Raw genomic sequence first — 17,124 nt, 5'->3', positions numbered from 1 at the left:
CTCCAGCCTGGGTGACAGAGTGAGACCCTGTCTCAAAACAAAGCGAAAAAAAAAAACAAAAACAACAAAACCTCCTTGTGCTACTCCTTTCTGGTCATACCCTTCCTTTCCTCCTACCCTGGCAACCACAGATCTGTTCTCCATCACTCTAATTTTGTCATTTTGAGAATGTCATATAAATGGGATCATACAGTAATCTTTTGAGATTGGTTTTTTCTCACTCAGTGTGATTCCTTAGATTGTTGTGCCATCAATTCATTAATTTTTATTGCTAAGTAGTATTCCATGGTGTATTCATTTTCTAGGGCTACCATAAGAAACTACCACGTGGCGGGAGGTGGGCGGGGGGGGGGGTCTTAAAACAACAGAAATTTGTTTTCCCACAGTTCTAGAGGTTAGAAGTGTGAAATCAAGGTATTGAAGGTTCTAGGGAAAAATCCCTCCTTGCTTCTCCCCAGGCCTTGGTGCTGCTTGGAGATGCACTGCTCCAGTCTCTGCCTCTGTTGGCACATGGTCGTCACGTGGCCTTCTCATAAGGACGCCAGTCATTGGATTTAGGGCCTACCCTAATCCAGTATGACCTTATTTTAACTAATGATATCTGCAGAGACCCTACTTGCAAGTCAAGTCACATTCTGAGGTTCCGGGTGAATATGAATTTTAGGGGAATACTATTCAACTTGATACACGTGGTATGGATGTACCACAGCTTGTTTAACGATTCACCCATTGGAGGACATCTGGGCTATTACAAATAAAGCTGCTATAAACTTTCTCATATAGGTTTTTATGTGAACATGAGATTATCTCTGGGATAAATGCTCAAGAGTGCAATTGCTGGGTTGTATGGTAGATGCATTTTTGTTTTTGTTTTTGTTTATTTTTCGAACACCAGTGCCACTTGCCAAGCACATTTAATTTTTTAAGAAACTGCCAAAATGTTTTCCAGAGTGGCTATACCATTTCAAATTCCCATCAGCAATGTACAAGTGATCCAGTTTCTCCACAACCTTGCCAGGACCGGGTGTGGTGGCGTTTGTACTTCAGCTATGCTGATAAGAGATTCTGCATGAGATCTCATTGAGGTTTTAATTTGCATTTCCCTAATGGCTGATGATGTTCAGCACTTTTTTCATGTGCATATTTGCCATCTGTATGTCCTCTTTGGTGAAGTGTCAGTTCAAGTGTTTTACTCATTTTTAAAGTAGACGTTTTGACTTCTTACTGCAGAGTTTAGAGAGTTCTTTATGCAGCTGGAGGTAAGTCCTTTGTTGGATATGTGATGTGCAGATATTTTCTCCTACTCTGTATAGTGTCTTTTCATTCTCTTAACAATGTCTTTTCCAGAACACTTAATTTTCATGAGCTCTAATTTATTGATTCTTTCTTTTATGGATTGTACTTTTGGTGTCATGTCTAAGAACTCTTTGCCCTAGGAGATATTCTTCTATGTTTTCTTCTAGAAGGTTTTACATGTTACATTTAAGACCGTCCATTTTGAATTTAAATATATAAACATTACATCTCTCTCTATAGACATGTCTATGTGTCTATCTCTATGTGTAGATAAGGTTTAGGTTAAGGTTCTTTTTTTTTTTTTTTTTTTTTTTTTGTCTGTGGATAGCCAGTTGTTCTGATATCATTTATTGGAAAGGCTATTTTTCTCTTCCACCATTTTTAAGCTTCAGTGTGGTGGGGTAAACAGGCACTTCAGACTGATTTTACTGCTAAGGAAGCTGAAACCCAAGGAAGCTGGGGGACTGGTTTGAAGTCACACTGTAAGCCATCAACAGATGGGGGCTAACATCCGGGTTTTCATGGTCCAAGTGCATTCTATTTTAAAGGTGAGAAAACTGAGGCTACTTAGTGCCAAAACAGGCCCTGGCTTCCCACTAGGGGCCACCTTTTTTGTTTTGTTTTGTTTTAATCAGTTCCCAGGGGGCCACCTTTTGTGAAGCAAGTGGACAGGCAAGCAAACAATTAAAAACGAAAGTTCCACATTTTGGCAGTAAAACCTTCATCCCTGCTCCAGTGCCTCCATCTCCACGTGAAACTCCTTGGAGCAGGGAGGGTTTGATTGGCTGGGTGCCACAGGGATCAAGCCTGGATCAGAGGAGTGGGTCCTAAATGGGAAAATCAGGTTCGGGGGCAGATTGCAGGGGTCTCTTCCTTGGCTTTTAGAGCTTGATGACTTGCTGGGGAGCCCTGGCAGAAGGCCCTGTGAGCCCTGCCCTGGCATGCGGGTGTGTTGGCAGCATTTGGGGATCATTGCTGTGGTCCTGGGAACAGGCTTTTAGCTTAATGGAACCGAGTGTCTTAAAATGGCAACTCATCAGTTAGCTTTCATTTTGTTCCTTTCTTTAATGTATCTCCCTCTAGGGATGAACCACATTGATGTAAATGCTGGGTGATTTTTCCCCCATTTTTAAATTTTGGGGACATAGAGGTGATTGTCGACTGTAACAACCTAGCCGAAACCAATAAAAGTATCTCTTTCCTTCATTGAAAGAAAGAGGCTTCCAATAAATCTTGTAAAATGGCAGTGCTTGTGCCCTTTTCTGAGAAGGATGCTGGGGAGATGTGCCAAGAGCTGCCGAGAGATCACCCAGCAAGTTATTGGCTTCAGGGCACCGAATTTCCCACAAAATAACAGAGAAGCTGGGGTGAATAGGGACAGGGACCTGACCCTTCTCCATTACTCATATGAGGCCCAAGCCTCTCTCTGGGGAGGGATGCTTGGGGCCTCAGCTTTCTGGATGGTTCCTGGGAAAGTGTGGAGTCAGGAGGCCCGAGTTCTCAAAGTAGCTCTGCCAGGGACTGGCTGTGTGGACGGAGGCAAAACTCTTCCCTTCTGTGGGTCCCCTTGGGTCTGACATGAGGGATTAGATGAAACAAGGGGTCTCATGTCACCCCAAATTCTGTGGTACCCACAACATCAGGGCTTGTCTCCATCTTGGCCATGAAAATTCCCTTTCCTGTGCGTGAATCTCCTGGCCAGGTACTTCTGACCTGGAAGATGTGAACACATATTTGCATGTTGGCCGCCTCTACAAAGAAAGTCCCACAGTTTTGTGGGGGATACAGAGGGTCTTTTCAACATCAAATAACAAGTTCTGTACCTGGGAGGAGTGAGGAGTCAGTTCACATCACAAGCCTCAGCTGCATAGCTGTCCTTCTGTGAAGCAGGTGTTGGTTAAACACCACATCCAAAGAGGCCCATCCCCACACTCATCTTCCTGCTAAGCCTAGCCTGTGTGAGAGGGAGCTGGAGGCTGCCCCTGTGCAGATGGACCCTCTCTCTTAGCCACTTTCCCTCTCTGGGCCCCAGGCTCCTTATCTGTGAAAGGAGAGAGTTGGACCAGCTGGTCTCTGAGGCACCATCTGTGGATAGCTCATGATCGTCTGTCTTGTTCTAGATATGCCCCCTGACTTAGGTCGGGTTCCCTGAGAAATAGACTCCGAGGTGGAGATTTCATGCAGCAAGATTTGTAGGGAGTGCCCTTGGTATCAACACCTGGAGGAAGTGAAGGAAGCAAAGGGAGCAGAAAGAGAAGTTGCGCTGCAATGCGGTTGCAACCAAGGCCTCAGCCAGTCCCATGGGGTGCTCTGCAGATGGTCCTGCAGAATTGCTCTGCCTTGAGGCAAGAGGGCCAGGCCTTTGAAAGCATCTCCCCTTTAGCCAACTAACCAGGCATTGGAGGTGGCTGCCCTCAGGTTTGGGGTGTATCCTTGAGCCAAGTGGCTCTGTGGCTGAGGATAATTCTAGAGAGTGACTTGGGAATGAGTGCCTCAGTCCTGAAGGGGGATCTGGGCAGCATACTGTAGCCTTCAACACATCCCTCCTCCTCCTTTCCCTCTAAATACCCCAGCCTGAGTTACATCCCTTTCTGTGTTAGAAAATCTAGCCCAGATTTCTGTACTTCTGACTGTCAGCTGCTTCCAGGTTGGACCAGGGTCTGAGCAGCATTAGGACTTGCCTCTCTGCTGCCTCCCTTCTTTGGTTTGCCTGGGACCTGTGCTGTGCCAGAGAAGGTGGAGGTTGGGGTGAGTTGCTCAGCAGGGCCCTGGAAGGCAGGAAACGTCTTGTGTTCCGCAAACATGGCTGAGTACCAGCTGTGTGCAGGGTACTGGGCACAGTGCTACTGTGAGAGGCTCAGGACCCAGATTAGGAAGATATCTGGCTGAAGGGAGTTTGTATGTGACCTGACTCTTCTGCAGTTCTGTGCCTCAATATCTCCTTCTTGGGGCAATGATAGGGCATCCTTAAGAACCACAGCCACTTCCCTGGGATGTGGATCCTCCTACATGATGGCTGCAGTTCCCCAAGCTTGGACAGTGCATAATTTTAAGAAGGATCTGGCTCTCTCCTCCCGCCGCCCAAGATGCCGAAAGGAAAGAAGGCCAAGGGAAAGAAGGTGGCTCCGGCCCCTGCTGTCGTGAAAAAGCAGGAGGCCAAGAAAGTGGTGAATCCCCTGTTTGAGAAAAGGCCTAAGAATTTTGGCACTGGACAGGACATCCAGCCCAAAAGAGACCTCACCCGCTTTATGAAATGGTCTCGCTCTATCAGGTTGCAGCGGCAGAGAGCCATCCTCTATAAGCGGCTGAAAGTGCCTCCTGCCATTAACCAGTTCACCCAGGCCCTGGACCGCCCAACAGCTACTCAGCTGCTTAAGCTGGCCCACAAGTACAGACCAGAGACAAAGCAAGAGAAGAAGCAGAGGCCATTGGCCCGGGCCGAGAAGAAAGCTGCTGGCAAAGGGGACGTCCCCACTAAGAGACCACCTGTCCTTCGAGCAGGAGTTAACACCGTCACCACCTTGGTGGAGAACAAGAAAGCTCCGCTGGTGGTGATTGCACACGACGTGGATCCCATCGAGCTGGTTGTCTTCTTGCCTGCCCTGTGTCGTGAAATGGGGGTCTCTTACTGCATTATCAAGGGGAAGGCAAGACTGGGCCGTCTAGTCCACAGGAAGACCTGCACCACTGCCACCTTCACACAGGTGAACTCGGAAGAAAAAGGTGCTTTGGCTAAGCTGGTGGAAGCTATCAGTACCAATGACAATGACAGATGCGATGAGATCTGCCGTCACTGGGGCGGCAATGTCCTGGGTCCCAAGTCTATGGCTCGTATCGCCAAGCTCGAAAAGGCAAAGGCTAAAGAACTTGCCACTAAACTGGGTTAAATGTACACTGTTGAGTTTTCTGTACATAAAAATAATTAAAATACAGATTTTCCTTCCAAAAAAAAAAAAAAAAAAAAGAGGGATCTGGAATCCTTCCCCCAAAGACTCCACCAGGCCAACAGCTGCCATTGAGCTATCACCTTTGCCTCAGCATCAAAGGGAAGTTCAATTTACAGCCTGTGGCTTTGGAGAGACTTTGTGACAGAAGCCATCAATCTCTGCATTTCAAATTTATTTTATTTTATTTTATTTTTCCAGCCTGAGCGCCTGTTCTGCTATGAACTCTGTCTAATCACCTTGCAGGCAGTTGAAGGAGAGTGGGTGTCCCCTTGATCTATGGGGTTTATGTGCATAATTTCCTTTAATTCATCTCAGACGGGTTGGAGAGCCTCAGTTGAGAATGATTTTCAAAGTCTCTCACTGAAGTTCAAAGATGCATTTCTCCAGCTGAACCAGTAAATTACAGGAGCAATTTGCCATGAATTTCCAATGTGGAGCCATTCCTAGGTCATCTCAGGGTGCAGGCTGCTCTCCCTCATTCCCTCCTGCCAGTGGAGGTGGAGGCTGTGGCCTGGTGTCTGGAGAGCATCTCCTCCCAACGTTCACTGAACTGTTTATCCCAACCCACTGGTCTTCCTGGCCCCCGACTCTGCTGACCCTCCTGTTCCCTGTTTCAATCTTGTCTCAGACCTGTGCTGATGCCTCATTTTTGGGGGTGGGGAGCTCCAGGTCAATTGTACACTCTGGTACAGACAAAACCTTGATCCTGAGTGTATGTCTTCACACTTTATTTGTCTGTATGATAAATGCAATTTCCGCATCAAGACTGTCAGTCATTTTCTGATGTGATCTATGCAGCTCTGCTTGAATTGAATCAGCTCCTGTGTTATTGTGACAGTTTATTTGGTAAGAAAATGAAATAAGATGTGTAAATTAAAGTGGAGGTGTGCTCTGTGCAATGTGGAGGTTCCCAGGGCTCAGGTGGTCCCTCTGGGGGCATTTCCATTCTCAGTTCTTTCTCCTCCTCTTTTTCCCACTGCTTGCATTGGGCTCACAGCTCTACTGCCCTCTAAGCTCGGGTCTAAGAGATCAATGTGAAGATACAAAGCGATGGCTGAGGGAAGGTAAAGATGCTAGGATACTGTCAAGAGCCCAGCAGATAAAAAGTGAAAATGCACTGAGACTAGAACTCAGATTAAGCTTTGTGGTCTTAATGCAGAGGGCTGCAGAGAGCACGTATGAGTGTGTAGGAGGAGGCGTTAGAGCTCCAGAGAGGTTCGTGGTAAAGAGAACATCAGGACTCCTTCCCTGTGCATTCCATGTGCTTCTGCCTCCCTCCTGCTCCTCAGCCCTCGCCATGCAGGACCATTGCTGACCTAGGGTAGTAATCTTTTTCTTTTTCTTTCTCTGCATCCCTCCCCTCCCCTGTTCTCCCCTCCTCTCCTCTTACCCCCGTCTTCTTTCCACACACACTCATTTCTCTCCAGCTCTGAGCTGGGCCTTGGGTGCACTGTTATTGCAGGAGGAAGGGGCAGCCTGTGCCCTGTGTGTGGCACGGGTGCCCACAGCGTCCTGAGTTCCTTTGAGGAGAGGTCGATCTTGGGGTGAGATGGCAAATAAACACACACAAGATAATGCAGTGAGAAGGAGGGTGTGTGGGAGCTTCCAGGAGAGAGGAGGTGTCTCTGCCCGAACAGTCCTTGGCAGCAGTGGATCCTACCTGGCTGGCTTTACCTATAAGTAATCCCAATTAATCAAACCACCACTTCTCTCCTCCCGGAGGCCTGCCCGTTTTTCTTCTGCTGTGTCATTCCAGCTGCTGTTGTACAGGCCTCCGCCGGGAAAGCAAGGGCTTGCCCCTTGCTCAAGACCTCCCAGGTCACATTGCGAGAGTCATTTCCCCTGTAGCATGAGGACCAGAACTGGGAGGGGTCAGGCTGGGAGCAAGAAACCACCTACAGCAAGGGCAGGGATGAAGTTTGTCCTCAGAAGTGGCCTGGTCTGGCCAGGCACAGTGACTCATGCCTGTAATCCCAGCACTTTGGGAGGCCGAGGCGTGAATCACCTGAGGTCAGGAGTTTGAGATCAGCCTGGCCAACATGGCAAAACGCTGTCTCTACTAAAAGTACAAAAATTAGCCGGGCGTGGTGGTGCATGCCTGTAATCCCAGTTACACAGGAGGCTGAGGCAGGAGAATCGCTTGAACCCGGAGGCAGAGGTTGCAGTGAGGCGAGATTGCGCCACTGCACTCCAGCCTGGGCAACAAGAGTGAGACTCTGTCAAAAAAAAAAAAAAAAAAAAAAAAAAAGGCGGCCAGTTCATTCTCAGTCTGCTTTGCTCCCTAGGCATATCTAACTAACTGCTTCTGAGGTCTCAGGAGAAGGGTCGGTGGCCATTTCCTCACCAGGCGGTGGGTTTCTCTGGCTGGGGAGCCATCTTGGGGCCTCGGAAAGTTCCCTGGGATAGTCACTGGCAGTGTTGCCCTGCGTGGAGGCGCTGGTCAGCTTAGCTCCTGGCAGTGGGAGACACTTGCTGAGCTGAATCCTCTGAAATGGCACTGTCTAATGTGGTAGCTACTGGCCACATGTGGTTATTTAAATTCAAATTAATTAAAAATAAATAATTCAAGGCTGGGTGTGGTGGCTTGCACCTGTAATCTCAGTGTTTTGGGAGGCTGAGGCGGGAGGATTGTTTGAAGCCAGGAGTTCAAGGCCAACCTGGGCAACATGGTGAGACCCCCTTCTCTATTAAAAAAAAAAAAAAAATCCGTTTCTGGATGCAAAAGGAGATATATCATGCAAACACTAATTAGCACAAAGGAGGAGTGCCTAACTCACTATCAGACAAAAAGTTCTGTTAGGCTGAGTTAGAGACTGTCAACTCCACGAGGGCAGGAATTTTGTCTGTGGTGTTCACTGCTGTGTCCTTACCATCTGGAGGAATCCCTGGCACATAGTAGGTGCTCAGTGTTTGGACACTTGAGGAGTGCTAGCCTTGATGCTGCCAGCATCTTTCTGTGTGAACTTGGACACATTGCTTCCCCTCTCTGGGTCTCTTCATCCATAAATCGAAGGGTTGGCCTCATCTCTGGCGTCCCTTTCAGCTTTAATGAGCTATGATCTTAAGTATCTAGTTGGCTGATTTCATTTATTTTATTCACAAGGAGGGGTCAGAGAGAGCAGGAGAGGATGAGGTGGCAGATTTGATTTTTGATTTCAGGTCTCAGTTAGCTGTGGCTCACCAGCACTTCCCCATTGCAGGGATTTGCAGGCCTCATCTCCTGCAGCCTCTCCTTTCTGCCTGTCCTTTGTCTACGATTTCCCGATATCACCAAACAGCTCCTTGGCCCTCCCTCGCAGATCTACAGGACTGGAAGCCCGGGCGGCGCATGAGGGGCTCCCTCCATTCACACAGCTTGGCCCTCCCTGCCTCCACTGTCCAGACCCAGCAGCAATTTCTCGCTTTGGATACCTTCTGCGTTCCATGGTTTAAGGTAAACTGCTGGAGCCTTCAACTTGAGTCCCAACTGCTTGTGCTCCTGTATGGCTGTGGGGAGTCCTTGGCAGGAAGTCCCTGGCAGTGGGGACTCTGTGCGGGCTGCCACCTCAGGACATCTGCCAGCAAGCCTCCGGGGATGGGCCCTGACATGGGGATGCCGCGTGTGCGGACGGAGGCCAAGCAAAGAGTTGGCAGTGGGGGTGGAAGGAAGCGCATTCTTGTGTTACTGGGGGACTCTGTGCCAAGAGGAGGAAAATAAATGTAATTACCTTCACTACTGGGATCCTGGCAGAGTGAGGGGCCAGCCCAGCCTGGCTCTAGGGCTTTTCAGGCTGAGGGTTTGGTCATGCTAGGAGGAGAAGCCTGCTTTATCTTCTCTCTCTTTTTTTTTGTTTTTTTTTTTTTTTTTTTTTTTTGAGACGGAGTCTTGCTCTGTCGCCCAGGCTGGAGTGCAGTGGCGGGATCTCAGCTCACTGCAAGCTCCGCCTCCCAGGTTCACACCATTCTCCTGCCTCAGCCTCTGGAGTAGCTGGGACTACAGGCGCTCCTCACCTCGCCCGGCCAGTTTTTTTGTATTTTTTAGTAGAGATGGGGTTTCACCGTGTTAACCAGGATGGTCTCGATCTCCTGACCTCGTGATCCGCCCGTCTCGGCCTCCCAAAGTGCTGGGATTACAGGCTTGAGCCACCGCGCCCGGCCTATCTTGTCTCTTTCTTAGAGGCTTAGGACAGGGCCAGGGAGGGCACCCTAGCTCCCCTTTTGCAGCCAGTCCACCTACGATCCACCCAGCTTGTGCTGATGGGGATGGGAAATACAATCCAGAGGGTGGAGAGATGATAGGTGGGTGCCGAGTCCCACCTATGTGTGCCAGGCCTGGGGTTCAGCTGTGGTGTGTAAGTGACTGTGTGTGACAGGGGTCCTCCATCGCTTTGGGTTGCTGTGATTGCCACTTGCTCCCCGACACCAGTTCCTTTGTTGCCCTGCCTTGCCCTGCCCCCCTGGAGCGGCTCGCTCTTGTGTGGGCTCACTTGCTTTCTGTCTTTGGGTTGGGTTTGGCCAATGGGAGACCCTGCGGGAGACTGGTGGGCGGGAGGAGAGGGAGGTTGAGGTGTCTCCCCCTGCCTGGGCCCTGGCAGTGGCTGTGTCCTCACAGTCCCCCTGGCTCTCAGCTCCGGTTCTCGCCGGGCTCCTGCGAGCCTTCTGCTTCTCTCTTCTCTTTGCCCTTCAGGACTCGGCGTGGTGATGTCTTCCCACCACTGCAAAGTCCTGAGTGTTTTCACATCACTCGTGGATTCCCACAGTCCCGCCCTGCCTCGATAAACAGGCCATTTCAGTAAACTCTGCTCAGCTAAATGCTTTTGAGAGAAATTCTGGTGGTCTCTTTGAGTCTTGAGATTTTTTATTTTGTTTCATTAGGTCTGTGCTGTGGTCTGTCTGAGTGATTTGGGTCCTTAGGGTAATGAGTCAGTGTATTTTTCTGTGACTTCTCTGACAGGGTAGTTATGTAGAGAAGGGAAGATGAAATGAGCCTTAGCCTAGCATTTTGAAAACACCCAGGGGAGGGTGAGGGCTACCACTTTCAAGAGACTTCCTCGTGTACCATGTGGGTCAGGAGAGTGTCTTACTCAGTGCCATAGTCAAAATATTTGACAATTAGCACATCATAGCTCTGACCAATCAGAATGAGGCACTGAGCCGTGTGCCTGGGCTGGCTTCCCACTTCTGCCTGGGGGCGTCCCTCCTGGGGAGGGAATGCTGACTGGCTGGGAGACCCTCGGCTTCCTTGAGTGCAGCTCACATTGGATGATTTTCTTTCTTACAGTCAATGGCAGAGGCTTGTCTTACAGGAAAAAAATGCAAAGAAAACAAGTTAATATGTATGTGATACCTCCAGGGGAATGGAGATGGCAGTGGGAGAGGAGGTGCCTGGAGGTTTCTGGTGAGGTGCACCTTGGAGTGGCCGTTGGGAGGGACAAAGTCCCTCTCTTCTTACCTCTGGAGTATAGGCAGCTGGTCGCCTAGGAGGGCGGCTAGTTCAGAGCAGGCTAGAAGTAGGAATGTGTGGCAGGGTTGACACTGTACTCTGAATTCATCCTTGACTGCTGGTTTTTTCTTGCCATCTGTGACTTGCTTCTTCCCCTTGTCCTGGGGACTCGAGTCCAGCTCTTCCTGGAACCAGTGGCCCTGGAGATATTCATTGCTGGGAATTACCTAGAAAGCAGAGATGTTGCCATGCTTGCGTTTCATTCTAACGTGCTTGCTGCTCCTGAGAGGAGGACATACTGCAGGAAGAATTCCAGGCAGGAATCTAGCCTTGGGAGGGTAGCCTCTCTTCCTGGGCCTCAGTTTCCCCAGATGATCTTGAAAGTCCCTCTCCCTTTTAAAATCCTGTCTCTGTGGAATGCAGTCAGTTTTCCTTTGCGTGCAGGGGATCATTCCACCCATGCTTCCTTACCCAGAATCCTCCACACAACTGAGCTTTCACATTGCATGATACTTGGCCTGGGGTGGTTGGGAGGTGGGTGGTGGTAGAGCATCGAGATGATTCCCGCTCCTGCTCCCCTTCGCGATCAAACTTTGTTCCTCTGGTTCTAGAATCCTGATAAGTGGGTCTAAGAAGCTGTCATTCCCAGGCAAGGCTGGAACTAGAGTGAGACAGGCAGGGCACTTAGGGTCAATACTTAAGGAAGCACTCACTCTCAGATGCTGACCCTGCCACTGGATACCCTGAGAGTGAGCGATTCTTTACATTTGTTTGAATTAAGTTCCTATTTCATAACCAGGATATTGACATAAATGTAGTCAAAATATAGAACATTTCCAGGCCTGGTACAGTAGCTCACACCTGCAACCCCAACACTTTGGGAGGCTGAGGCAGAAGGATTGCTTGAACTCAGAAGTTTGAGACCAGCCTGGGCAACACAGAGAGACCTCATCTCTACTAAAAATTAAAAGTAAAAAATTAGCCAGGTGTGGTGGTACACATCTGTAATCCTAGCTACTTGGAAGGCTGAGGTGGGAGGATCACTTGAGCCCAGGAGATGGAGGCTGCAATTATGTTCGCGCCACTGCATTCCAGCCTGAGTGACAGCAATGAAAAAAAAAAAAGCATTTCTGTCACCACAAGGATCTCTCCTGTTGTTCTTTTATAGCTTCACTCACTTCCCTCCAACCCTTACCCCTTCCTAAACCCCAGGCAACCACTAATCTGATTTCCATTTCTATTATATTCTCATTTCAAGAATGTTATATAAATGGAGTCCTATAGTATGTAACCTTTATGAATGGCATTTTTCACTTAGCGTAATTCTCTGGAGATTTATCCAGGTTGATGAATTTATATAGTATTTTATGGTATGATTGTATCATAGTTTGTTTAACTATTCACTCTTTGAAGGACATCCAAGTTATTTCTAGTTTTTGGCTGTTGCAAATAAAGCTACTATCAACAACATTCTTGTATAGGTTTTTGTGTGAACACACGTCTTCGTTTCTCTGGGATGAATGCTGAGGAGTATAATTGCTCATATGGTGCTTGCATATTTAGTTTTTAAAGACACTGCCAAACTATTTTCCAGACTAGCTGTAGCCTTTTACATTCCGAGCAGCAATGCGTGAGTGATATAGTTTCTTTATGTCCTTGTCAGCATTTAGTCATTGTTTTGTTTTGTTTTTTAGCCACTCTAGCTGGGACATGTTTTTATTTATTTTTTATGTTTTACTTTTTTGAGACGGAGTTTTGCTCTTGTCACCCAGGCTGGAGTGCAATGGCATGATCTTGGTTCACTGCAACCTCCACCTCCCAGGTTCAAGTGATTCTCCTGCCTCAGACTCCAAAGTAGATGGGATTACAGGTGCCCACCACCACACCTGGCTAAATTTTGTATTTTTAGTAGAGATGGGGTTTCACCATGTTGACCAGGCTGGTCTCGAACTCGTGACCTCAGGTGATCCGCCCACCTCAGCCTCCCAAAGTGCTGGGATTATAGGCATGAGTTCACCACTTCCGGCTGGGACATGTTTTTAAATTCACTTTGCCCATCTCATCCTCTCCTGTCCCTCAACTCTGATTTTGTTTTTCAATTTCTCTTTTAATTGGTGTATTTACACCATTTACATTTGATGTAATTATTGATACATTTTTCATTTGTCATTTTATTTTTGTTTTCTGTTTTGTTCTTTCTGTTTTTCTTTTCCCTCTTTTTCCTATCTTCTCGGGGATTATTTGATATTTTAAAATTCCATCTTGATTCATCTATAGTGTTTTTGAGTATATCTTTGCATAGCCTTTTAAATGGTTGCTCTAGGTATTTCATTATATACACAAAACTTATCACAGTTTTCTGGTGTTGTCCTTTTACCAATTTGAATGAAGTATAGAAACTTTATCTCTCTTTATGTCCCTTTAGACTTCCCCATGTATAATATAATTGTCTTAAATATTTCCTCTACGTAGATTTAATACAGCTTAACTTCAATAGTATACAAAAACTTTGTTCCTATGTAGTTCCAGTCTCTCCTTCTTCTTCTTTTTCTTTTTTTGAGACAGAGTCTCACTCGGTTGCCCAGGCTGGAGGGCAATGCTGTGATCTCACCTCACTGCAACCTTTACCTCCTAGGTTTAAGCAATTCTCCTGCCTCAGCCTCCCCAGTAGCTGGGACTACAGGCGTGTGCTACCACACCTGGCTAATTTTTGTATTTTTTAGTAGAGACGGGGTTTCACCAGGTTGCCCAGGCTGGTCTTGAACTCCTGATCTCAGATGATCCACCCGCCTTGGCTTCCCAAAGTGCTGGGACTACAGGCGTGAGCCACCATTCCTGGCCTCTCCTTCTTCTTTATGCCATTAATTGTCATACGAATTACATCATACATTGTGTGCCCATCAACAGGTATTTGTAATTATTGCTTTTGGCATTGTCTTTTAGATCATATAGGTAAAAAAAAAAAAAGTTACAACAAAAATAGGTTTATACAGTCTTTTATAATTACCTAGGTAGTTACATTTTGTGATGTTCTTTATTTTTTACGTGAATTCAAGTTACTTGTTTAGTGTTCTTTTATTTCAGCCTGACAGACTTCCTTTAGTAGTTCTTGTAGGGGAGGTTTGCTAGTAATGAGTTCTCTCAGTTTTTGTTTATCCAGAATGTCTTAGTTTATTCATTTTTGTATAATAGTTTTGCTGGTTATAGAATTCTAGGTTGACTATCTTCTACTTTCAGCATTTTGAAGACATACATCTTACCGCCTTCTGGCTTCCATGGTTTTGATGAGAAAACAGCTGATAATCTCATTGAGTTTCGTTGTACACGATGAATTGCTTCTCTTTTGCTGCTTTCAAGAGTCTCTGTTGGTCTTTGTCTTTTAACAGTTTAATTGTGATGTGCCTAGGTGAGGATCTCTTTGCGATTATCCTACTTGGAATTTGTTGAGCTTCTTGGATGTGTAAATTAATGTTTTGCATTAAATTTGGGAAGTTTTCAGCTATTATTTCTCTATATATTTTTTTCTGCCTTTCTTCTACTCTCCTTTTGGGACTCCCATTATGTGTGTATTGACATGCTTCATGGTGTATTATGGCTTTCTGAGGCTCTGTCATTTTTCTTCATTCTTTTCCATTCTGACTAGATAATTTCACTTGAGCTATCTTCAGGTTTACTGATTCTTTATTCTGGCTGCTCAAAGCTGCTGCTGAGCTCCTCTAGTGAGTTTTTAAAGTTTTAAATTTTTAAGTCTCATTCTGTTGCCCAGGCTGGAGTGCAGTGGCGTGATCTCAGCTCATTGCAACCTCCACTTCCTGGGTTCAAGTTCCAGCCTCAGCCTCCTGAGTAGCTGGGACTACAGGCGTGCACCACCATGCCTGGCTAATTTTTTTATTTTTTGGTACTTTTAGTAGAGATGGAGTTTCACTATGTTGCCCACGCTTGTCTCAAACTCCTGACCTCGTGATCTACCCAACTTGGCCTCCCAAAGTGCTGGGATTACAGGTGTGAGCCACCATGCCTGGCCTCTAGTGAGTTTTTTATTCTGGTTATTGTACTTATTGAACTCCAGAATATCTGTTTAGTTCTTTTTAAAAAATAATTTCTGGCTGCTTTTAATTTTTTTTCTTCATCTTTAATTTTCAGAAGTGTAATAGTCATGCATCTTAGAATGGATTTCCTTGAGTTTATCTTGTTTGGGGTTTGCTTCTGAATCTGTAGGTGAGTGTCTCTTGCCAAATTGATGGAGTTTTCTCCCATTATTTCTTTAAGTACTCTTTTAGCCCTGCTTTCTTTTTCTTCTGCTTTTTCCTCTTGCTCCTCTCCTTCTGATGACACAGATGTTATATATTTTGTTATAGTCCCATAAGACCCTGAAGCTGCATGTTTTTCAAGTCTATTTTCTCTCTGTTATTCAGAATGGGTAATTTCTGTTGTTTTGTTCTCCAGTTCACTGCTGCTTTTCTCTGCCCCTCTATTCAGCTACTGAGTCCATCCACTGAGCTTTTTATTTCAGTTATATTTCTCCATTTTGTCCTTTATGCCTTCTATTTCTTTGCTGACGTTTTTTGTTTTGTTCGTTTGTTTCAAGCATGTTCATAAATGCTCAAAGAAACATTTTCGTAATGGTTGCTTTGAAATCTTTGTCAGATAATTTTTAACATCTCTGACATTTTGGAGTTGATATTTATTGATTGTTCTTTTTCACCCAATTTGATATTCTCCTGGCTTTTGGTATGGTGAGTGATTTTGTATTGAAACCTGGACATTTTCATGTTATAATATGAGACTCTGTATTTTTTTTTTTTTTTTTTTTTTTTTTTTTTTTTTTTTTTTGAGACGGAGTCTCGCTCTGTCACCCAGGCTGGAGTGCAGTGGCCGGATCTCAGCTCACTGCAAGCTCCGCCTCCCGGGTTCACGCCATTCTCCTGCCTCAGCCTCCCGAGTAGCTGGGACTACAGGCGCCCGCCGCCTCGCCCGGCTAGTTTTTTGTATTTCTTAATGGAGATGGGGTTTCACCGTGTTAGCCAGGATGGTCTCGATCTCCTGACCTTGTGATCCGCCCGTCTCGGCCTCCCAAAGTGCTGGGATTACAGGCTTGAGCCACCGCGCCCGGCCGAGACTCTGTATCTTAATTAAACCTCTGGGTCAACTGACTATGTCTGACAACTCTGGCAGGGGAAGGAGGTGGGGCTGCCTTGTTACTGGCAGGTAGGTATAGAAATCTAGATTCCCCACTTGTCCTCTGTTGACACCAAAGAGTGAGGGTCCCTACTTGTGCCAACTGAGCACGGGTAGGAGTTCCACTTCACCACCTGGTCTCCACTGACACTGCAGGGGGCAGTTTGTTACTAGCTGGAGAAAGTGAAAGTTTCAGCTCCTTTCTTGGTCTTCTCTGATACCACCAGTGAGTGTGTTGAGGTGCCTTGTACAATCTTGAGAAGACAGAAGTCTGGGCTTCCCTCTTGGCCTTTGCTTGTGGCCCCACATTTGGTGTTTGGTTGGAGCTGAGTAGCTGTTATCCCCACCACCCCACAGACAGGATCTCGTTCTGTCTCCCAGGCTGAATGGCAGTGGTGCAATTATAGCTCATTGTAACCTCAAGTTCCTGAGCTTGTGTGATCCTCCCATCTCAGCCTTCCAAGTATCTTGGACTACAGGCATGTGCTACCATGCCCGGCTAAGTTTTTAAATTTTTTACAGAGACAGGATCTTGCTATATTGCCTAGGCTGATCTCAAACTTCTAGCCTCAAGTGATGCTCCTGCAAAGAGCTGGAACTCCAGGCATGAGCCACTGTGTCTGACTGAGTGGTTATTAAATAAATGTTTCTTGTCTTGCTAAGCTACCCCTTTCCTAGTCCTCTGGCAACAGAGAGCAGGATTTTGTTGGTGCTTTTCGTGTATGCTCCTATGGACATTTCTGGGTTCCTAGTGTCTTCAGCTCCAAATCAGGGACATATGAAGCAAAAAAAAAAAAAAAAAAAAAAAAAATCAACCCAAGGAACACACCACCATGTGTCCCTTGGACCTTAAGGTTCCTAGTTGCTTTGCCTTCTTCCCTCTACCTTTCACAGTCTTCTTATGTTTGTTTTACATGTAATGTCTAGGGGTTTTAGTTGTGCTTAGCAAAAGGAATAGGGAAAAATACGCTTACTTTATCTCCTGGAAGTAGAAATCCTTCCTTAATTTTTGAGTCTCATTGTCTCTCGCTAGACTAGTGGTCTTCCCAAGTAGGGAAAGGCAGAAAAGGACAAGAATGAATGTTGATGGAGGCACCTGGGTGCTGTATGCTTCTGCATGTGCAAGTTTATTGAGTTCTCGTGACTTGGTGAGGATGGTTTATTATTCCCTCTTTACAGATATGAAACCTGAGGCTCAGAGAGAGTAGGTTCAGGCAGGCAGGCGGGGCTGGACTGGCCTTGAACCCAGGCTTCCTGATTTCAGCACACGTGCCTTTTCTA

General features: G+C 46.5%; 2 protein-coding genes across 8 annotated transcripts in view; both read left to right on the top strand.

Moving 5' to 3' along the window:
• MEGF11 (multiple EGF like domains 11) overlaps positions 1-17,124 on the top strand; it is a 379,715-nt gene that overhangs the window by 35,043 nt on the left and 327,548 nt on the right. The window lies entirely within an intron of this gene.
• On the top strand, positions 4,306-5,226 carry LOC126957991 (60S ribosomal protein L7a-like). The gene has a single exon (XM_050796027.1). It carries the CDS (start codon positions 4,383-4,385, stop codon positions 5,181-5,183), a length of 801 nt encoding a protein of 266 aa, XP_050651984.1. The 5' UTR covers positions 4,306-4,382; the 3' UTR covers positions 5,184-5,226.

The sequence above is a fragment of the Macaca thibetana genome, chromosome 7 (genome assembly GCF_024542745.1).
Source record: "Macaca thibetana thibetana isolate TM-01 chromosome 7, ASM2454274v1, whole genome shotgun sequence".
NCBI lineage: Eukaryota > Metazoa > Chordata > Mammalia > Primates > Cercopithecidae > Macaca > Macaca thibetana.
This window is presented reverse-complemented; position numbering and strand designations above follow the sequence as displayed.